The 24,009-nt window shown below is 44.3% G+C and overlaps 1 protein-coding gene across 2 annotated transcripts in view; it reads left to right on the top strand.

Annotated features, from left to right (window-relative positions):
- The first annotated feature begins 17,786 nt into the window (after positions 1 to 17,786).
- The window catches only part of TMEM161B (transmembrane protein 161B), a 33,873-nt gene continuing 27,650 nt past the window's right edge, over positions 17,787 to 24,009 (top strand). The window contains exon 1 of one of the 2 annotated variants that reach the window (XM_084833617.1): positions 17,787 to 18,096. In XM_084833617.1, the coding sequence (XP_084689743.1) occupies positions 17,986 to 18,096 (111 nt within the window). In that variant the 5' untranslated portion in view covers positions 17,787 to 17,985. Of the gene's footprint in view, positions 18,097 to 18,186; positions 18,343 to 24,009 lie in introns of those variants that run through there. The other variant, XM_084833618.1, reaches the window with a different exon arrangement.

The following is a 24,009-nucleotide window of genomic DNA, read 5'->3' as shown; positions in this document are numbered from 1 at the left end:
AAAAAAACCTGGCCAAAAATGTGCATTTCCCCCAGAGGCTAAAACTTGAAATGCACATTTTGGGGGAATTTGCACATTTTCACAGTGCAAAATTGCCCAAATGCAAATTTGCACCAATTCGGAAACAAAAAATCCAGTTCCGTCAATGGACAGACGATGGGACAAAAGGTGCCTGACAATCCACAAAACACAGACAGAACAGAGTTTACATAATCCATATATCCCTATCCTTATGTAGCTATTGTGGCACCATCTGTGCACAAGAGGGAGGTATCAGCAGGCTTGAGGGGAATCCCAGGCTTTGAAGAAGTACAAAAAAAATTCTTTAGAAAAGTCCTAAAGGAGGGGAACCCCCCAAATGGCCCTATGTGGATTAAGTATGCTCAGTGGCAATGGGATGCTGACTGATTGTTGGGGAAATATGAAAAACCAGGTAAAAGATGGAATGGATTATCCTGGAGGCAGTCAGATTGACTGGAACAACTGACATTCCACACTACAACAGTTTGTTTCAGGTCCCACTTGTACAGTCGCACAAAACTAAGCTAGGTGAGATGTCATGTTTTTTAGCAGTCAGCTTAACTTGGTTCAGTCCAAAATGGAAGGGTGTTGTCTTTTATTTTTGTCACTGGCTATTCCAAAAGAGGTACTCTTTCAGCATCATTTAGCAAAGGAAAGTGTATCCGCTTCATTGATATCTTCTTTACATAACAGGCAAAATTATGCTTACTGTGCCTCTATGACACTTCTTATTATGCAGAGAGAGTGGAGTTCTTCACATTTTTACCATAGGTCTACTTTGGATTCACAGTAAAGCACACTAGGGTATAGTTGAAAGCACTCAATACTTGCCCTGCTATGCTCTATTTTTTAATTTGAACCTGACATTCTAACTACAGAACTTGTAAAACAAAACAAAAAACCTGACCTAGATTCATCAGTGGTGTAATTGCTGAAGTCAACAAATTTGTACCAAATATGATTTTTGTCTTAGTGTTAACATCCCTGCTTCTCCATAATCAGCCAGCATCAAGACATTTTCATGGTCTCCTCTATTTGAATCAGAGTGAATATTCAGTCATATAAACAGCACTCTCACAGACACACAGTGAGTAATAAGTGCAAACAACAAAAAATCCTCGCTAGCTTTTATTCTATGAACACACAACATTACTTCCAGCTAATGCTACTGAAGCAATGACAGACTTTACTATGGGGTATAAACAATACAGAATGAGCATCTATGGGATGCCACACAGCTCCCATCAGTGAAGAAAGAACTTCATAATTCACATGTTTGTTTACCACTTCAGTTTATTTAACTCTGTCATTAGGTAGCAATTGTGTCCTCAGCTGGAAGTGGCAACTGCATGTTTCTGAAGCACTGTAGGCATAAAGGAGTCCCACCTGTGTACTTTGAAAGGGATCAGGGAGGAGACAAGTTAAAACATGATGCATATACAGTGGTACTCCAGCATTATTGTAGAATCAGAGGCTGCTATAGGTGAGAGCAAAGCACCCTTTAGACTTCCACATGTTTGAGTTACCACTGAAAACTGGCACACTAATTAATCAGCTGATCTTCTCACTATAATTATGCTCCCTTGCATTCCTGCTAGTTCCCTAAAGCAAGGATTGGTTAGAAAACCTGCATATTAAACTACATTGCCAGAGAAGAAGAAAAAGTGACCATATCTTTCCTCACAGAAACCAAAGGATCATGTTTGCACCTGTGTGGTCCTAAGACTTAAAGTTTGTTCTTTTTCTATTGAAACCAAAAGTTTTAAAAAATGTAATATTATTGTATTGGGAATTTCATATTGTATTACACTGAGATTACAGCCTGATTTTAAAAACTGAGGCTGCAGTCTTATATCTACTTACCTGCAAGTAAGCCTTATTGAATTCAATGGGATTTACTTCTGAGTAGGCATGCATAGGATTGTGCTGTCTGTTCTATGATTGTGTTCCAGGGATGTTGCACATAATTGTAACATTGGCTAAAGGCATTTTGACATGGAAAGGATGTGGAAAATACTAGCTTATTAAATTTGAATTTAAATCTATTATAGAGAAGTGAGAATAAATATAATCTATTATAGATTATATTTATAAATATAATAGATTATAAATATAATCTATTATATTTATTATATTATAGAGAATAAATATAATCTATTATATTTCCTTTCCTTTGGGCCTAAAATCTCATTTCTAGGCTCTTGCTGATAATCTTTGTTTCATGGGAGAATTGCTGGGGCTGGAGATCAAAATGTTGAGGTATTCTAGACCAGGTATATCCCTTTGGCATGTATCTGAATTGCTTCTAAGCTAGTTTGTCCCAGTAAATACCAGTCTTTATCAGTAAATGATGAAAATGTGGGTGGAGTTAGATCATTTTTAAAGCAGCAGTTGGTGGTTCTTGAGATGTGTTCACAAATGTCAGAAATGATTGTGTCTCAAATCTTGTTTTTGACAGTTCTGCCTTTAAGGACACAATCCTATGCATGTTTATACAGAAAAAGAAACCTACAACTCCCAGCATTCTCCAGGAAGCCACACAAAACAACCTACAAAAATACAAGTCACTTACATGCCCGGCGTGGGGGAGAGGATGGTGGAAGAGAGGGATGTGATGGGTTAATAAGGGATGAATGCAAGCAAATACAATAGTAAAAACGTAGGGCTGTATCCACCTGTGTCTCCCTGTGAGGAATGGACACCTCGGGGAGAACAGATCTCCTTCCCCCCAGGTGAGCCTTGCCCATTCAGTTCTGCTCCAGACCAGATTTGGAGGGGGCTCTAGGGGACAAGAAGGAGAAGTCCCATGAACATAAGTCTAGATGTGCAACGTTTGATGGAACACTGTTTCATTTCAGTTGGGAGTTCAGACTAACAGCACAATCCTATACATGTTTATTTAATGTGTTCAGTGGGGCACACTCCCTAGTAAATGTGTGTATGATTACAGCCAAAGGGATTATTCTAAAGGCTTCACAAAAGAGGTCAATTTCAAACTGGACTTTTAAGGAAAAGGTAAGCCTGAGTAACTCAAAATACGAGTTGCTCTGCTTCCTTACTACTTTTAAATTTTGTATCTTACCTTCAAGCTCGGTTTCCACTTGAGCACTTTCATTTCAAGAGCTAGAAAATGTTTATTTCTTCACTGAAACATCTTGAATGTTTGTATAAAGAACACTGTATAAGTATGTATAAGGAACACTGCTTGATTGACACAAAATCTGAGTTGCAAAATGTTTTTTTTAAGTAGTCAGTCTAGTTTAAAAAGTGTAACATAATGTCTTCTTGCTCTACAGAGTCACTCTTATTGTCAAGGTGTTCTTAGAATATTAGCTTTCCAATGAAGCAGGTTTTATTTGTATACCATCAAACTTTTCTGGTAGGTCGGTTGTCGTGACATCTGAACAAGGCGAGGTTAAGACCTATCTCTTTTCCCAGGCATTTGGCAGCACATGATGAGTTTTAATCGGTCCTGGATGTATCTTTAATTATGACTGATAGTTCAGTGTTTTTAGTTATGTTATTTGTGTATATTGTCTGTGTGCTTTTATGTGCTTTTTTTAAAATGGCTTTTAAACTTTTTATATTGTATTTAATGTTTTAACTTCTGTAAACTGCCCAGAGAGCTTCAGCTACGGGGCGGTATAGAAATGCAATAAATAAATGAATAGAACAATTTCAACAATGGCAACCAATTTGATAAGCTTACCATGAGTAGAAGTAATGTACCAGAATTCATTTCAATAGCACCTCTGCAAATTAAGATAAGTAAAATAAACTCTGAAAGAGGTTACCTCCTATTAAGACTATTACTTCTAATCAAAGCACACACCCCTGCAAAAGAAAGGATTTACAATTCATTGGACGATGAAGTAAGGTCATGCAACGGAGGATTACCAAAAAATCTTTTTATTACAATCTGTAGAAAGCTAGACAATCTGTTGTTAATTAGAAGCAGCAGATGGAAAAGAACTGGGAATTCTGTTCAGCTATGAATTGCATGGACCAGGAGTGGGGAACTTTTGGCCCTCAAACCTAATTCAGCTCATGGGGCTCTCTAATCCATCCTGTTAAGCCTTTGCCAGACATGCCCGTTTAAACCCCCCACTGCCTCTTACTGTTGATCTGTCCTTCCCCAGAGTTTTTGCAGGGTTATTATTATTGGCTCGGCACTGTAAAAAGCTCCCTTTTTCAGTACTCCAGTGGGGAACTGTTCTTATCTCCAAGTAGCTGCTGACTGGATATAAGAGCTTTTCCTTGCAGAGGAGAATGGGTGGGGCCTGGGGAGGAAGCTGTTGAGTGATTCAGTCCTGCTTATTTTTGAGGCTAGCCCTGCTTACTTCTGAGAAGATATGCAGAGGCTTGTCCGGCTTATTTCTGACAAGACATGTTGTTCATGCTTATTTGTGAGTAGACATGCAGAGGCATGGTACTGGAAATGCTATCGGAAAGTGCTGCTGCTCAGCCCTGCTTATCTGTCAGACATTCAGAGGCTTGTCTTGCTTACTTCTGAGTAGGCTTTAAATCCGTAAGAATTACATTTTGCCCCCACTCTGCCTTTGTCCACACCCAATTTGCTTTTGGTCCCTCCCACAGATAGAATCCCCCCCCCCCCCGGACCTTTCCTTGATTAGAATTCGGCCTTTGGACTGAAAAAAGTTCCCTACCCCTGGCATAAGCTAGGAGTCACTAACAGTATATACTGTGTATGTTTATGTGGAAGTCAGTCCCACTGTGTTCAGTGGGGCTAACTCCCAGATGTGGCATAGGACTGCAGCAAATACAAGGGCCAGAATTCAAAGAGGCCAGATTCTGTGCATACAGAGATGCTTACAATTTACCCTTTTGGCAGCAGTTTCCCAGAATGCCACTCTTCTGACCATTGGGGGCAGCTTTTCTGGGTGGTGGGCTGCTGCCAGAAGAGTGTATCAAAGGTAGGCAACATGGTGCCTGTGGGCACCAGTGTGCCGACGGCACCTTTCTTGGTACCCACCAAAGTGCCTTACTCTTCCCCCTTTCCTTACCAGCAGCTGGGATTGCTTCAAAGCAAAGGCCTCCAGCTATTGCCATCTTCATTTCCCATGAATGCCTCTGGGCCACACATGGGGCTCAGAGACCGTCTGAGCTAATGAAGATGGAAGATGCCTGCAGGCCACTTCTTTCCTTTGCAGTGCATCAGCCTCCAAGAAAATGGGACTCTATCACTTCTGTCTGGTGAGTGTGGGCAGGGGAAATAAAAAGAGCAGTGCAGGCTAGGGAGAGCAATGGTGGTAGTGGTGGTGCCAGGAAAGGTAACGGTAAGCCAGCTTTGGGGCGAGGGGGGGGGGAGATGAGGGAAGCCAGAGATGGGGGAGTGAGTTGAGAAAGAGATAGAGATGTTTTGGCTGGCAGTGGGGAGGGACAAGAGAAAAAGTTTCCCTTCTGTGAAATAGGTTTCTGTTGGTGCTGAAAACTGGGTTCAAATAGTTTAGTATGTTGGGGCTCAGGCCCCACCTCTGTCTTGTACTCAGTCTTTTGGGCAGGTTATTTGTCCTTTATTACTGGCCACACCTCCCATGGCAGCCATTATATAGTGATGCCCAGGCCAGTTTCTCAAATTGCCAAATGTGTCCATGGGCCCAAAAAGGTTGCTTCCCCTGGTGAAGATGAAAGGCTCTGGTACACATGCAGCAGACCTCACGTGGTCCTTTGGATTAGGGCTGTGCACGGATGCCCCGATCCACTTTGGATGCCGCTTCAGATTGTCCAAAGTGACCCTGGTCCGGTTCGGACTGATTTGGACTCCTCCTGCTCTGACTTGGATCAGAATCCGAAGCAAAATTCGGATACCCAGATCACCCATTTGGGGTGTTTTCCCTTTGACTTGCATGGGAAAATACAAATGGTCATAACTTTTTCAGTTTTTAAGATACAGACATGACATTTGGGGGCCTCTCCAACCCCCTGGAGAGGAGGCCTCCTGCAAAATTTCAGACAGTTTGGCCAAGTGGGTTTTGTGCTACATGGAATTAAAATCTGATGTTTTCCACAGAAACTCTCAAAGCAAAGAGCTGTAACTTCTCCCTGTTTCCACACACACATGTCACACCTTGGCCTGTGTGCAAGGTGCTGGTGAAATTTGAGGTTTTCCACAGAAACTCAGAAAGCAAAAAGCCGTAATTTTTCCCTGTTTCCACGGACGTGCGTGACACCTGGTTCCCTCCCTGCCCCCTTGAGGGCATTCCACTTGCCAAATTCCAGGCACTTTGGCCCACTGGCTTGTGTGCAAGGCACAGGTGAAATCTGATTGTTTCCAGAAAATTCCCAAAGCAAAGAGCTGTAACTTCTCTCCACCTCTGCCACTGCCAACACCCCAAAGATGCCTCATATCGCATTTAATTGCTTTGCCACATAGTGGACTGTTATTGGAATAATAAGGTAATTAATATAAAAACTATGAGTCTCATGTTTTTTCAACACTGCCTTGAAATTTGGAGGTATAGTGTTGGTGGAACTACAGCCTAGACACAGACACACAATAGCTAAAGGAAAGCAGAACTACCTAAGCAAATGATGGGTGTCTTTCATTTATTGTTTTATATTCCATGTTTTTTTAAGGAAGGCAGGGTAACTTCAAGAAATACAGGACAGTGCAGGCAGTAAGATAAGAGCAGAAATCAAACAAATGTTAAACAACACCCCTTCTTTAATTTCTGTTTTGGGAGGATCAACAGAGAGAGAAGACACAGATGGTTCACTTCAGCATGGTGGTGGTTGGGGAACAAACACTACATAGGTTGCTACCCTAACCATAACCCTATAATATGCCTTTCTTTCAGAATTTAGAAAGATAAAAGTAAATGCTTGAATATGACTTAAAGGGGAGGGGGACATGTCCAGAAGTCAATGTTTGCTTTTAAAAATCAAAATAAGACTGAGTTTCTAAAAATCTAAAAGAGACAGAGTTGACAGACAAAAATGACAAGGAAATAGAGTGGAGAAAGCAGAAGTCAAGGTCGACGTTACACAACAAACGCAGCCTTTTCCAGAGTCCAAAATCGAGATAAACAAACAAACACAGGAATGGCAAGGGTGGGGAGAGCATAGCAGCAACAACTGAGAAAAAGCTATGTTAGTTGGAAAAATTATGGAAAGATGAATCTAATCAAATACAAATAACAAATGAGTTGGAGGTAGAAGGAAATAGGAGGGTGTGGCTGGAAGAGGTGCTGCAAAAGACACTGTTCCAAAGGGGACGGAGTATCAAGGAGTGAGGAAATGCTTCCAGTACAACCAAGATGTTTCCTTTTAATTTAAATTTTGAGGAGAGCCTAATGGCAATGAAAGTCAAATGAATTGAAGGAGCAACTCCTAGGAATGCACATGCACATGCACACACACACACGATCATCTGTCCACACCAGCCCTCTCCCAAAGACACAGCTTACGCAATAACCGAACGCAGCCATTCACAGAAGCATATATACCGCATATATACCGCCTTCCTTCACCTCTCTCTGATTGGAGACTGCTGGCATTGGTTCTGGCTGAGAGTTCCTATTCATAGAATCATAGAATCATAGAATAGTAGGGTTGGAAGGGGCCTACAAGGCCATCGAGTCCAACCCCCTGCTCAATGCAGGAATCCAAGTCAGAGCATCCCTGACAAATGGCTGTCCAGCCTCGTCTTGAAGGCCTCCAGTGTGGGAGAGCCCACCACCTCCCCAGGTAATTGGTTCCATTGCCGTATTGCTCTGACACTCAGGAAGTTTTTCCTGATGTTCAGTCGGAATCTGGCTTCCTGTAACTTGAGCCCATTATTCCGTATCCTGCACTCTGGGATGATCAAGAAGAGATCCTGGCCTTCTTCTCTGTGACAACCTTTCAAGTACTTGAAGAGTGCTATCATATCTCCCCTCAGTCTTCTCTTCTCAAGGCTAAACATGCCCAGTTCTTTCAGTCTCTCTTCATAGGGCTTTGTTTCCAGTCCCCTGATCATCTTTGTTGCCCTCCTTTGAACCCTCTCCAGCTTGTCTGCATCCTTCTTAAAGTGTGGTGCCCAGAACTGGACACAGTACTCCAGATGAGGCCTAACCAGTGCTGAGTAGAGGGGAACTAGTACTTCCCGGGATTTGGAAGCGATGCTTCTATGAATGCAGCCCAAAAGAGCATTTGCCTTTTTTGCAGCCACATCACATTGTTGGCTCATATTCAGCTTGTGATCGACGACAATTCCAAGATCCTTCTCGCTCGTAGTGTGGTTGAGCCACGTATCCCCCATCTTGTAACTGTGCATTTGGTTTCTTTTTCCTAGGTGCAGAACTTGGCATTTGTCCCTATTAAATGCCATTCTGTTGTTTTCTGCCCAGCACTCCAGTCTATCCAGATCACTTTGAATTTTGTTTCTGTCTTCCAAAGTATTAGCTATCCCTCCCAATTTTGTGTCATCTGCAAATTTGATCAGCATTCCCTGCACCTCCTCCTCCAAGTCATTAATAAAAATATTGAAGAGCACTGGGCCCAGGACTGAGCCCTGCGGTACCCCACTCGTTACCTCTCCCCAGCTTGAGAAGGTCCCATTGATAAGCACTCTTTGAGTCCGATTCTGAAGCCAACTGTGGATCCACATGATCGTTGTTTCATCTAGCCCACTTCGAGCTAGTTTGCTCATCAGGATATCATGGGGCACTTTGTCGAAAGCTTTGCTGAAGTCGAGGTATATGATGTCTACAGCATTCCCACGGTCTACAAGGGAGGTGACTTGATCAAAAAATGAGATCAGATTTGTCTGGCAGGACTTGTTTTTGACAAATCCATGTTGGCTTCGAGTAATCACGGCATTGTTGTCAAGGTGCTTCCAGATGGATTGCTTTATGATCTGCTCCAGAATTTTCCCAGGGATTGATGTCAGACTGACTGGTCTGTAGTTCCCAGGTTCCTCCTTTTTACCCTTTTTGAAGATAGGGACAACGTTAGCCCTCCTCCAGTCATCTGGCACTTCCCCGGTCCTCCATGATTTCTCAAAGAGAATAGACAGCGGTTCTGAGAGTTCTTCTGCCAGTTCCTTTATGACTCTAGGATGCAGTTCATCTGGCCCTGGAGATTTGAACTCATTCAAAGTAATGAGGTGTTCCTTGACCATATGCCTGTCGATCTCAAGCTGCAATCCTGCCCCTTCAGCCTGTACTTCGCCTTTGCCAGGGGGGTCATAGACCCTCTTTTGGGAGAAGACTGAGCCAAAGTAGGAATTGAGCACCTCTGCCTTTTCTTTGTCCTCTGTTATCATTTTGCCATCCTTATTTAATAGCTGAACAACCATTTCTTTCCTCTGCCTTTTACTATGCACGTAGCTGAAGAAAGCCTTTTTGTTGTTTTTAGCATCCCTCGCTAACCTCACCTCGTTCTCCGCTTTAGCCTTCCTGACGCCATCCCTGCAATTCTATGCTACCTGCCTGTACTCTTCCTTTGTTACTTGGCCTTCTTTCCACTTCCTATATGTGTCCTTTTTTGTTTTCAGGTCATCCCTAAGCTTTTTGTGAAGCCACATTGGCTTCTTATGTTGTCTTCCACTTTTTCTTCTTGTTGGAATTGTTTGTGATTGTGCCTTGAGAATTTCCTTTTTTAAAAGTTCCCACCCATCTTGGACTCCTTTTCTCGCTAGCATTGTTTGCCATGGGACCTTACTGATCATTGTTCTGAGTTTATTAAAATCAGCTTTCCTAAAATCCAGGGTACGCGTTTGAGTACACTCGGCTTTTGCTTCCCTTAGAACCAAGAACTCAAGTACAACATGGTCGCTTTCCCCCAGAGTTCCTGTAACTGCTACTTTATCCACTAAGTCATCTCTGTTGGTTAGGATCAAGTCAAGGATAGCCGATCCTCTAGTTCCTTCCTCTACTTTCTGTAGAAGGAAGTTATCCGCCACACAAGTCAGGAATTTCCTGGAGGGGCCATGTTTTGCAGAATTTGTCTCCCAACAAATATCGGGGAAATTGAAGTCCCCCATTACTACTACATCATGCTTCCTTAAAACATTGGCTATTTGCTTTTCAAAAGTTTCATCCTTGTCTTCTCCTTGATTGGGTGGCCGGTAGTAGACTCCGACCACCAGGTTCCTTTTATTCTTTGCTCCATTTATTTCAACCCAGATGCTCTCGATGGGGCTACCAAGCTCCTCCTCCTGTATTTCTGTGCAGAGATATGTATTTTTCACATACAGTGCAACCCCGCCTCCCTTTCTGTTCCTCCTGTTCTTTTTGAACAAGTTATATCCTTCAACTGCTGTATTCCAGTCATGAGAGTCATCCCACCAAGTCTCAGTTATACCTATCAAGTCATAATTTCCCTCCTGTATTAAGAGTTCAAGTTCGTTCTGTTTGTTTCCCATACTCTGGGCATTAGTATATAGACATCAAAGACCATGTGCTTCATAGTCTGGCTTTCTTCCTACCTGTGTCTGAAGACTATTATTGGACGCTATCAGAGCTGTTCTCTCCATTGCAGTGCATGCGCCTACGTCCATTGTTACCCCCAACATTACATCTCCCTTCCCCGTAGGATTCAGTTTAAAGCCCTCCTGATGAAGTTCTTCATGCTGTGGCCAAACACATTCTTCCCAGCCTTTGTGAGGTGCAACCCATCCCTAGCCAACAGCCCATCTTCCAGGAAGTATAGCCCGTGGTCCCAGAATCCAAATCTCTCTCGTCGGCACCACCTTCGTAGCCAGTCATTCACCCGGAGTATTTTTCATTCCCTTTCTATCCCTCTTCTAACTACTGGAAGGATGGATGAGAAAACTATCTGGGCCCCAAAGTTCTTGAGTTTCCTTCCCAAAGCTTCAAAGTCTGACGTGATCTCTTCGTAGCTCCGCTTGGCGGTATCATTTGTTCCCACATGGATGAGAAGAAAGGGATGCCTGTCAGTGGGCTTTATGAGTGCAGGCAACCTTTCAGTCACGTCTCTAATCTGTCCTCCCGGGAGACAACATACCTGGCGAGTCCACGGGTCTTCGCGACATACTTGGGTCTCGATCCCACGCAGCAAGGAGTCTCCCACTACTACCACTCTTCTCTTCTTCTTCTTGTAGGCCTGGGTTTCATCGCCTCTGTTTGACTGACCTTTAGCCTCTTGCTCACTCTCATGCAGGTTCCCCTGTGATTCTTCCTCTGCAGGCTGTCCTCCAGTCTCATCTGCAAGTACCTGGAATCGGTTCCACAGCTCCACCGCTTCCACTGGTGCAGAGTGTCGTCTAGTTCTTCTTCTCCTAACTGTCACCGTTTTCCAAGGAGTATCCTCTACTCCATTTTTCTTCACCTCAGCATTTCCCACTGCCTCATCTTGCTGTTGCTCTTCAAGCTTCTGGTCTGCCCTTTGCTGCTGTAGTTCCCCCATTCTGTCCATTATTCGCCAAAGCACACTCCCTCCTCCTTCTGCACTCACCTTCCTGCCTCCCTGCATCTCCCTCCCTCCTTCCTCCTCCTCCTCATGCAACTCCACGTGAACATTCAGAAGTTGATGCATTTTGGAGACAGCCTGTCTGGACTGCTCAGGCATTAAGTAGAGCTCCAAATATACGAGGCAGAGGAGGCGCTTCATGGGGGGGGGGAGGCTTTGCCCCAGTCGCCCCAGGCCACCTTGGTACTGCTCTGACCCACCTCGTATCACAAGGATTTTGCTCCAAATAAGTCCACTTCGCCTCGTCATTTGGGCTTTGTAACGAGGCAGTGCACAGCCCTACTTTGGAACCTTGCCATTTTGTCTGTATTAGCTATGACATTTCCATTAGTAATAGGGAAGTATTAAAATTATTGAAAAGCACTGGTGAGCTGTCATTTGGAACACTGTGTATCCCTCCCTCCTCCTAGCATTTGAAAAAGATGGATTTGAACCTACCATGTGGGAGAGCAGATGGCAAAAAAGGCCTGTTTCGCAACCTCCATTACATCCCCAAATACTCACCAGTGGAGCTCCTGAGAGTGGCTCAAAGGTTCCTGACCCCAGAGGGAGCTCCTAAAGAATTGTCAGAGGCTCACTGTGATGCTTTTTCATTGCACTTTGAGGACAGCTCATCCAGCTCTGAAGCAATTAGATGTGACAGTGATGGCAGATCCAAGTGAGGTGTCCAATGCTTTGTCCAGCCATGTTTTGTGGGATCAACTTCAATTTATGCACCCTGATGACATAGACAAGGTGCTTGCAGTTACGTATCCAACCACATGCCCTCGCAATCCCTGTCCCTTATGGCTTATTAAGGCTAGCCAGGGTGGCTCCAGAGGATAGCAAATGCATCACTGTGTGGTGCCTGCCATCTTGAAGGAGGCAGTGTCATGGCTCCAGAAGAAGCCTTCTCTGGACCCAAGGATTTGTGATAGTGTTATAGAAATTTCAGTTGTAGTATGTCTGTTATCCCATGATTTTATAAGCTAGGCTATGTCTGTTTTACCTCAGTGTGAGACTGCCATGCTAAACAAAGACACCGCGCCTTATCAGAGACTCAGGAATGCCAAGAATGTGTTTACTAGAGTACAAGGCTACCTCTCTGCGCATGCCTAGATATGTCAAAGGTGCTGCCTGTCTTCTGTTTCCCTCTCAGCTAGACAAAGAGATTAGTACAGCGCAAGCGTAAGACAGCCCCAAAGGTCTTGCCTATATAAACTTTTGAATCACATCACTTGATTGTAACCTTTGTTGGAGCGTTAGCCCCAAGGGTTGCCTTATTCTGCAGAATAAAATCGTGTTGGACCAGATCTCTGCCTCCTCTCATTCTTGGTAAACTAATTGGAAAGTCTACCAGGGAAAAGAACACAATTTTTGTAACAAATTTGGTGACCGCGGCAGGACGCCCTGTGTGACCTGGGAGCTAGGCAAACGCTGGATCAACCCAAGCGGAGGGCGCCCTGGACCTTGTTTGGTTCACCGTGAGGTTTGAGGCAGCTGTTGCCTGGCAACCCAGTTGGGAACACTCCAGTTTTTTGGAAGGTGATCTGAGAGATTTGTGGTGGGGCAACTGCAAGCGTTCTTAGATGAAACTGATTATCTAGCCCCATTCCAGGATGGATGTAGGCCTTGTTTTGGGACCAAATCAGCCTTGGCCGCCCTGTTGGATGATGTTTATGAGAGAAGGAATGGGGAAGTGCAACCATGCTCCTCGTCCTCAATCTATCTGGCTTTTGATACCATTGACCATGGTATTCTCCTCAACCAGCTCCATGGGATGGTATTTAGGAGCCCTGTAATTCAGTGGCTCTGCTCCTACCTACCGGATCAGGCTCAGAGAGCGATGTCGGGGAAAATGCACTTTGTCCCCTTGGAACATGTGATATGGGGTGCCATCAGACACTATTCTGTCCCCAGTGATATTTAACACCTATATAAAGCCATTGGGAGTGATCATCCAGGGATTTGGAGCAAGGTGCCATCAGTATGCAGATGACATTCAGCTCTATTGCTGTATAACATCTGATTCAGGTGTGGCAGTGCAGGCTCTGGACTGGTCCTCAGACCCAGTGATGGGCTGTATGAAGATGGAAGTGTTGTGGGTAGATGGTCATGGGTCCAAGAAATAGGACAGTTGTCTGTCTGGGATGGGGTTGCATTTTCCCTGAAGGAACAGGTGCATAGCGTGGGGGGTGCTCCTAGATCCATTTTTGTCACTAGAGGCCTAGGTAGCCTTGGTGGCTAGGAGTGCCTTTTACCAGCTCTGACTAGTTCATCAGCTATGGCTGTTCCTGGCCTGTGATAGCTTAGCCAAGGTGCTTCGGGCATTGGCAGCTACAAGATTGGATTATTATAATGTGCTCTATGCAGGGCTAGAGCCTTGTGCGGTGCAGAGTGGTAGGCGGCAGTACTGCAACCGAAACTCTCCCCACAACCCGAGTTCGATCCCAGCGAAAGCCGGGTCTCGGGTAGCCAGCTCAGGTCGACTCAGCCTTCCATCCTTCCGAGGTCAGTAAAATGAGTACCCAGCTTGCTGGGGGAAAGGAAGTCCCACTATAGTCTGCCATGAAACGCCAGCGCAAGCGGCATCCCTCTAGGGGTCAGTAGTGACCTGGCACTTGCACAGGAGGAACCTTTCCTTTTTCCTATGCAGGGCTATCTTTAGGCCAGTCCAGAAGCTGCAGCTGGTGCAGAATGCAGCTGTAAGGCTAGTAACAGGAGCCTCTTTTTGGAAGTACGTTACACCTCTGTTAAAAGAACTGCATTAACTGCCAAGAAGCTACCAGGCCATGTTTAAGGTTTAGTTGCTAACATATAAAGCCCTAAACAACTTGGAACCAGGTCACTTTACGGATCGTCTCACCCCTTAAGTCCCCCCTAGTCCTTGTAGTCCTCAGGAGGAGTACTTCTGATGGTGCTGCATGTTCCTGAGGTTCACCTCAGGACTACCTGTAATACAGCATTTAGTGTTGCAGCACCTGCCCTGTGGAACACACTCCCCATTGACATTAGACAGGCGTCTTCAGTTTTGATCTTTAGTCTTCTGCTGAAGACTAGGGATTTACGTACACACAAAACTCAAGCTTGTCAAAGTTTTCCATATTCCACCTTGAAGCTCGTTCTATCTAGTGCCTGTATCAGATTGCGATCTTTGTTTTTTTTCTTTCCTCGTGAAAATTTGTGTGTATTTTCCCGAATGTATGCATTAATTTTGTAATGTAAGCATTCTTCCATTGATTAAAGCATGTTTCTGTGCATTTTTCAAATGTATGCAAGCTGTTGAACACAATCTTTTTGGCCCATGAATCACATTCCAACCTGGAAATGTACAGACTTTGACTGCAGATTGGGTTTGAGTCCATGTTTGATCTGGGAGCTATGAACTCAGTACATCCTCATCAAAAACAAACAAATTTATCATATATCCCTACTCAAGTCCCACCTCTTCATGCAGGCGTTTCCTGAAGGGTGACCCAGCCACTATGGTTATAGTTGACAAGTGATGATTTTAATGTGTTTGTTATACTTTTATGTTTTTATCATTTCTGTAAATCACTTTAATAGCCTACTGGAAAGTGGTATATAAATCTACGAAAAAAATAAATAAAGCTGAAGGCCAGGGCTCTGGGCAGTGCAGTAGTTACTGACAGAACACAAACTGCATTCTGCAAATACATCAGAATCTTGATGTAAATAAACAAAAGCTAAAAAAAAAAATCATGAATACAACTGAATATAAATTATCCATTAATATGTTTGAGTTGGAGACCAGAAGAGGACCATTTCTGGGTCTGTCACCCTTAAATATTTGTAGTAGAGAATCTCATTAGGTTTTTAAAGAAACTCAATATATTTAAGAAAAAATATTTATTACAGTGTGAAAATCTGTCCCATGGGCATAGGATACATAACACTGTAAAAATTAAAACAAATTAAATCCTCTACTTGCTTAGTTCCAATCACTCCTACTAGTTATCACTTATCTAGCACTTTAAATGTGCGAGGCACCATAATTTTGTTTCCCCTCTGAGAGCTGTAATTTGCCCAGGTTAATCCTATGATGGCTATCTAGTGAGATAATATGGTCCATAGTATCTCTTATAAGGAGACAATAACTTACTTTACAGGGCTGTTGTAGGAATTACTGTGATAACTTATGTGAAGACTGCTATATTCTATTGATGTATTACATTTTTATGCCAGCCTTCCTCCAAAGAGCTCAGAACCCCCAGTCCCCATTTTTTCTTCAAAACAACCTGGTGAGGCAGGACAGGCTGAGAAATGGTGTCTTGCCCAAAGTTAGTATACATAAGAGTGAGTGGATGAATGATGGACAGCTGAGACCAGAATTGAATGTTGAGTGGAATTAGTGGGAGTTGGAGAAAATCAATTAGGAGGACAGAGAGAGGGGTCATGGACAGTGAGCTGTGTTAGGAGAGAGACAGTGAGAGGAATTAGAGCCAGAGTTAGTTAAATTAGGATGCAATCCTATAGGACCTTGGAGGCTTATGGACATCTAATGCAGAGCAGGAGGCATGGTATGGCATCTTTGCCTCTGCGTTCTTCCTGCTATGCATTTCAGCTACATGGGGTTTTTTTGCCCATCTAGATGAGGAGTCAGGGGAGGCTGGGGTGGCCGGAGGATTCCTCATAAGCCAGCCTCCCCAGTCCCCTCCTTGACCATGGGAATGCCCCCATTACCTTCCCTCCGAGGTCACTTTTCAAACTTGGAGAGGCAGCCGGCATGGCTCTCTCTGTGTTGGCTGAGGGGGAGGGAAGCTCAGACTCCTGGGTCCGAGTGTTGACTCCGACCTCAGATCAAGGAATCTGAACTATCCTATGGCCTTCTAGATGCTGTCTAGGGGCCGCAGGATTGCTGTCTTAGCCAGCGCGTGGAATCAGAGACAGGATGTGAATGAGAAGGAAAAGAAGTTATTGAAAGCTGATATATGGTCTTAGGTTTTTAGAATCATCATTATTAATCATTGTTCTGAATACTGATCTCATTAAATTAAGAAATATGTGGTCATTCTTTTAAATACCTATGTTCTGTTCTGCGTGGATTTGAAGACTGGTATATCTCACCCCATGTGCTAAGAATAGAAAAGTTTTAGTGCTCTCTAGAACACACTAGGTAGTGGCAGCTAACGCTTTGGGAAGTCCTGGGAAAAGCCTAGACTCAGTGAACTCTAGGGGTCAGGGCCTTAGAGGGGACCCCTAGATAAATCAGTCACCCACTGAGTTTTATGGCTGAGGGTGAGATTTGAAGGCAAATAGTCCCATTTCTAATTGTATGCTACACTACGCAAGATTTATGTAAATGTTATAGCTACTGTATAGCTTAGAGTTAAGCACATTTAAATTCTAACTATTCTTAATTCCCTCCACTGAAATAGGCGGAATGGTAGAGAGCATTTATTACTCACACTTTAAATTTTTAGAGGTTTAATTTTTTTGATACGGATTCTCTCTCCCCACCCTTTATTACAACGTATCTTTATGTGGATTGTAAGCCACGTTGGATATCTTGTAGAAAGGCAGGATGGGTAGAGACTCTTGATAATCAATAAAACACTGACGAGGAAGGCGGCGGCTAATAACCTTACTGAAGGGTGTTGTCAAATTCTTTTATTAAAGCAACTGGAATTGACTTGAGGCGCAATCCTATGCATGTTTAGGCAGAAAACAGGCCTACTGCTCCCTCCGTTCCCAGCCAGGATTGCGCCTTTATATATTTAACCTTAGAGGCTCCGGGCTTCTCCCTTGGGCTGAAAAAAAACATCAGTGGTTTGGAATCCAGGTCTGAGGTGAGCGTATGGGTTTATTTATTGTGTCAATAAGTTGCGAAGTTCGCAACGTCCTCTCCTTCTGAGGTAAACACGAAGCTCCTACTCGCGCCCCCTTTATCCTGCCAGTAACGCGGAGGGCGCGAGCAGCTCCACCCCCGCACTCGCTCCAACCGTCTCCCGACTCTGCAGCTCGCGCGAGATGCCTGGCGCGCGCGCAGACAGACACAGAAGCGCACCGCCCTCGCGCTCCCTCTTCAGCGGCACGAGACGCGCCAGCCAAAACTTCCGGGTTCATGCAATTTCCACGCCACACGACGGTTGGTTATAATAATGCGTTTCTGCGCACGCGCCCACCCGCAGCAGTAGCCGCCGCTCGTCGCGATTCCGGCGGCGCATGCGCTAATATACCAGCCAATCTACTGTGTTTTCTATCTCCCCTCATGTAATATGTCTCTGTCTGGTTTATTCTTCTGGCGTTCTTCACCTCTAGAAACAGTTTCCAGGATCGAACTTTCTCCAACCAGCCTCCCACCTAGCCGCGCATGCGCAACCGCCTCAAACACACACCGGCGGACCCAAGGAGCGGTGAGCGGGGCGCGTCCCCGCTTCACCCCTGAGCCTATTTTCTCGGACGGCGCAAAGGGTGACTCTGCGACCGCCCGTGTCACGTGACAGGCTTTCTGCCGTTGCGGCCGTCCACGCTCTGAACCCTTTGAGTACCGGGCTGCCAAGTTGCGCCTGTTAGAGCAGCCCTTCAATAATGGGTTCTTATGGACAAAATCCAATTCGTTTCCCCTTGGAAATTCACTGCAGGGCACCTGCACCTCTCTCGTGGCGGCAAGAGAGCGATGGTTTAGCGCACGACTGCGAGGTGAGGCTCTTTTAATTCAGGCGCCTTCTTGGGCAGCCTTGGGTTGGGTCCTTGTTCAGCTGGGTCCTGACGTGACCTCTGCAGGCTCAGGAGGCGTGAGCCGGGCAGGGGAAACCGGCGTTAGCTGGGGAGAGGAGTTCTGGTCACCACGGAGTCGACCTCCTCGGCTCGCGCGTGGAGGATTTATGACCCGGGGGTGGGGAGAGCACGCGAGGCGGCGGCGGCGGCGGCCGCTGGAGCAGCATGGTGAGTTTGAAGGGAAGAGTCGGGGAGAGGGATGAAGCATAGAGTCGCTGAGGGTCTGCCTGGAGTCGGTTGACTCTGCTAGGGCTTTCAGCGTTTGGGAGAAGAACCCTGTTTTTGAGGGCGAGAGACCATGATAAGTACATTTTAGAACAGCCTTCCCCAACCTGGTGCTCCTCAGATGTGTTGGACTACAATTCCCAGCATCCGCCAGCCAGCATGGCTCAGACTGGGGGCATGACTGCCTGGGGAATGCTGGGAGTTACGCCATGCCTAATGCTCTTATACAAAACATACTGCCCTTATGCAAATCTATAGTGCAGCCACCTTTAGAATACTGTGTACAGTTCTGGTCACCGCATCTAAAAAAGGATATTATAGAGTTGGAAAAAGTGCAGAAAGGGGCAACTAGAATGATCAAGGAGCTATGAGGGAAGGTTACAAGATGTGGGATTGTTTAGCTTGGAAAAAAGGTGAGTAAGGGGAGGCATGATAGAGGCGAACAAAATTATGCATGGTGTCGAAAAATGGGTAGGGAGACATTTTTCTCCCTTTCCCATTATACTAGAACCCAGGATCATCCCATAAAGCTGATTGGTGGGAGATTCAGGTCAGATAAAAGGAAATACTTCTTCACACAGTGTATAGTTAAGCTATGGAATTTGCCTTTGCAAAACATGGTTAGCTTTAAACCGGGGTTAGACAAATTCCTGGAGGAGAAGGCCATCTATGGTTTCTAGTCCTGATTACTATATGCTACCTCCAGTATCAGAGGCAGTATGCTGGGGAACATGGGCAGGAGGGTGTTGTTGCATTCATGTCCTACTTGTGGGTTTCCCGTGGGCAGCTGGTTGGCCACTGTGCTAACAGAAAGCTGGACTAGGTGGACCTTGGTCTGATCCAACATGGCTCTTCTTATGTTCTTAGGCCAACAAATCTGGAGGGCACCAGGTTGTGAAACGCTTTTCTAGATTAACTCCCTGTTTAGATGTGTCCTACTTAAACTGTTGTGGTTCTGGGCAAAAGGTTGACCTCTTATGATAGAACCACTCTCCCATTCTGCATAGTTTGCTCATAATATGGATGTGGATCTTCCCTGTTTTCAGATATGTGTGCACAACCTTTAGAAGTGCAGCCCCATATTTTATCTTGCTGTCCCTTTTCTTGTGTGGAGAGCATAGCTGGATTTGTTGGGTGGGGTGGGCGAGACAGAAACTCATTTGAACCTCACCCCAGCCACAATGCTAGGCATGTTTATAAGCACTTAGAAACAACAAGGAGTCTTGTGACACCTTAAAGCAGGGATGGGGAATGTGTGCAGTCCAACAACACCAGATGTTGTTGGACTACAACTCCCCGCATCCCTCATTGTTGGTTGTGCTGGCTAGGGCTAATGGGAATTGCAATCCCAGCCCTGTATTTAAAGCTAACAACTTTTATTATAGCATAAACGTAAATGGACTAGACTGGGGAGCCTGTTTCATTAGATGTGTTTTGTCCAGGACTTCTTACACTTTATAAAAAGAGATTCAGGGAGCATTTGTTTTTCTTAAATGTTTTAATTGTTTTAATATGTGTTTTATTATTTTATTTTTGTTGTTCACTGCTCCTAAATCTTTTGTTGTGGAGTGGTATATAGAGGTTGTAAATAAATAATTAAATAAATGATTGATTAACCCATATAATGGAATGCATCACAAGTGCATACTGCAAAGATACTATGAAGCTGAGGGTTTTGTTTAACCTAAAACTCTACAAAGTTCTTTCTAGGTTTGCAGTCATTCTGATCATTAGGTTTATTTGGCTGTTAGGAATTGATTAGGCTGCATCTCTAATGCATTTGACATTGAGTGAACTACAGACCTGTTAGACAAGGTAAGAAGGGGATACAAACCTACTGACAGGCAGTAGTCTCAGTTCCAACTGCCAGTTGCTCTGGATCTGCAGAGCTGAATGAAAGCATGGTCTGGACGCTGTCATCGGCCAGGGGACCAAAGGCCACTGAGAGGCTGCTTCCCCCGCCTCCCAGGAAGAATATCATATGAAGGGGAAGACAAGCCTGGTCCCTCTCCATCAGCCAGTGAAGAAGCAGCTACAGGGAGCTTGCTTCTCTCCTCTGTGCAAGAAATAACACTTCTTCCTGCCAGAAAGTTACAAAGTTCTTATAACTAAGAACTAGTGCCTCAGTTTGGGGTTTTTCCTTCTTTCTCCTAATGCATTTTCCTTTTGTGTCACGTCTTTTAGATTGTGAGCCTGAGAGCAGGGACTGCCCTACTGATCTTTGTAAGCAGTTCTGGGAGCCTTTTTTGGGTGAAGAGTGGGGTAAAAATATGATGAAAAGATATAATTTTATTTATGGAATAATTATGTTTACTGTTGTGGTCAAGTGTAGTTCATTCTGCTCAGTGTTTTTTCTTGTACCAAGTTTGATTATTTCAAGGCTGATTTATTGAGGCAACACTTCCTTCTTACACTTGGATCTATACAGAAGTATGGAAGTACTGGTGGTATTTAACTTATTCTGTAACTCTAGTTGGGAATGTTTGTAGAAGGCGCCGGTGGTGGTACTAAACATTCCAGACTTGAGTGACCTTACCACTGCAGAATGTTTGGTCAGTCTATGCCTGTTCCTCAGGAGCCCCTGCAATGTAGATTTTTTTCAATGACCCGCAAGTCCTTCTGTAAGTATTCCTATGAGGAAATGAATCCTTATTTCATGGATGTTCATAAAACCTATAAATCTTAAAGGCTACTTCACACATTATGCATTACGCTCAGATTAGCTTCCAAGCATACAGTGGTCATAGTTCCCTGTCAAAGTGCTGTTGTTTCACCAGTGCATGTCTGATAGCTCTGTCAAAGGCTGTTAGCCGTGATAGTTGAATGAAACCTCTATGCTGAGATGCAATATACCACTCATGTTGGATGCCTCGACTATCAGGAGGAAATGACTATCAACTGCTTTCATACCTTGCTTAGCTGTTGTTGTATGAAGAGTGCTCACCTCTTCTGATCCAGCAAGGCAATTCTTATTTTTATTTATTTAAAGAATTTGTACACCATCCTCCATCACCTGATACCAGCTTGATTTCCAGCATTAAAGATGATGGGTTAAATTCATCCTCCAGCAGAATGTACACCACTAGTATATCTGATTTCATCCAGTCCCTCACATCCCCCAAACATGTGCTCTGGAGGGTTGAGGGACCCTTGAGCAGATTGAGGGTGGGGTGCAGGGCAGAGAAGAGGGAAGTAAAGTCCTGTTGCAGCAGTGGAAGTTTGCTTGTGCAACATTGGCTGTCGCCCAATAAATCACAAATAACATCCCGAACAAAAAATACACAAAGCAGCATGTACAGCACTATAAATATATACTTAAACAAAAGTACATCTTAGCTGGCTTGGGCAGTAGAGGTCTTTTTGTAATGTTAGAAGTATTGTCTTCCGGTTACTAGCTTGGAAGTGAGAGCTTGGAGCTTGGTTAAATGCTCATCCTCTGGTACTAGTCAAAAGTGTTCAGGACTGGTAAATTCATGTTGAAATGTTGGGAAGTAGATTTTTGTTATCATGTCAAAACCCTTGATTCTCCTAATGGCCAACATTACTACAAGTGAGTGTTTCCTGAAATATAGTATCATGACCAGCTAGGTGAATGTCCACTGATGTGGCTCTAGAAGGGAAGATGTTTTCTTAACTTTTTTAAAGTATTTGGATGCTTTCTGATATTAGTTTAATAGCATGAGAGCCACTGCTGCATGTCCCTTTTCCCCTGGTAAGATCAGAAGCCCCCTGTCTCTGGCAAGGAACCGTTTTTTGAACTCCTCCCACATGACTCAAGGCTTCTGAAGCTACTGAAGAGGCACAGAGGTTCCTGTGCTGCTGATAATAATGGAAGGGCATTAGAATTCTTACGACATGTTATTTTTAGGGGCAAAACATCTAAATGTAGCCATGATAAATGTTGCATGAACAGCAGGAGTTACCGTACTTGAAGTAAGTACCTCTTAGCCAGTGATATTTGAGAAATTAGGTCACTAAGCAGCAGTCTTCTGAAATACTTATTTCCTTCCATTGATTTAGAATAGATTGTGAGTAGCAGCATTGTACAACTGGAGTCTAGTGAGTCCTGTCAGGACCTGTTTAGTTTCTGGTATCAGTCTGAGCCCTAGGTCTGCCATATTTCAGTAGAGCAAAGATGCAGATCTCAGATTTCCAGCTCAAAGTTTTCATTGGTTGCTTCCCATACTATGAATTAAGCAGTTTAAATCAATGTAGATCTATGTATCATGAAGTCAGGATTTCATTTCCTATTTCTTTTTTTGAGACATGCCACCATCAAACATTGTGTGAACTTGGAGGCAACATTAGGAAGAGAAGCGTAGCATTTATCTAGGCTTAACATCAAATGCCCCTGTGCATGCTGATCCCCTTCACACACATACTGGCCTTGGAAATGTGTGCATCTCTATATGCAAACACTTTATTATATCTGCTTGTGTAATTTTATGGTGTGTTGTACATGTAATCTGTCTGGAAAGAGAAGAGGTAGATGGATCATGTGGATGAGAGGGCTGTGTGCATTTGAAGTTGATTTCTTGTGACCTACTATACAAGCCTAAGACTTTCTTGTGCTTCGCTTCATGTAGTGAAGGGTGGGCAACTAGTGGTCCTTGGCCTAATTCCAAATGCAATCAGTTCAGACTTCTGGCAAGAGCAATCTGTCCCTCCCCTGGCAGCTTGAGGGGCAGGAGGAGAGATGGGATAGCAGAAAGAGAAAGTAATGGGTCTGCCAACTTTTGGCTTCCGCACCACCCACCACAGGCATGCATCACCTCCCTCCCCCTGATTACCCCCTCCCCCTGGGAATGCAGCCTTTCACAGGAAAAAAGGGTTCTCTGCCCCATAAACATAATGGGTCTGGAAGACCTATGCAAACCAGCCCCAAGGTCTTGAATTCAAGAAAAATGAAGTACATCTAAGTGGTTTGTGCATATAGTGTAATTATACCCGTTTTTTTGTTGCAAAAGCTCCTAATGCTGCATTGCAGTTTGCGCCCAAATTGGCACAAGAGGTGGTTGTTTAGAGACAATAGATCTGAAAGCCTGAAGAAATAGTGTTGTGGTGCTGTGTATCTAACCCTATGCATCAGTTGCTTACATGCATGTACACACTCTCACTGCTAATCTTGTTTTTCTTGCTTCATGTCCTTCATATTTATTTTGTTTTATCAATTGTCGTATGCTTACCTCGGAACAGTGCCTAGCATGGGGTGGTCCCAGACTGGCTAACCTCTAGATATTGTTACAATGCAACTGTTAAATTCTGCTCAAAGAAGGTGCTGCTGCATAAGTCAATATTAGGCATAATGGTTTGCAATCAGTTTTGCTGTCCTTGAATAAGTGACATAGGTTATTTCCTAGAAGCCCTTTTATAGACTGACCGAATTATTTTATTTATTTATTTATTTATTACATTTCTATCCCGCCTTTTTTCCTCCAAGGAACTCAAGGTGGCGTACATAATCCTCCTCCTCCTCCATTTTATCCTCACAACAACAACCCTGTGAGGTAGGTTGGGCTGAGAGTATGTGACTGGCCCAAAGTCACCCAGTGAGCTTCCATGGCCGAGTGGGGACTAGAACCCGGATCTCCCGACTCCCAGTCCAGCACT

This window comes from Heloderma suspectum, chromosome 2 (assembly GCF_057233095.1).
Source record: "Heloderma suspectum isolate Gila_16-S chromosome 2, 16-S_ref, whole genome shotgun sequence".
In the NCBI taxonomy this organism is placed as follows: Eukaryota; Metazoa; Chordata; class Lepidosauria; order Squamata; family Helodermatidae; genus Heloderma; species Heloderma suspectum.
This window is presented reverse-complemented; position numbering and strand designations above follow the sequence as displayed.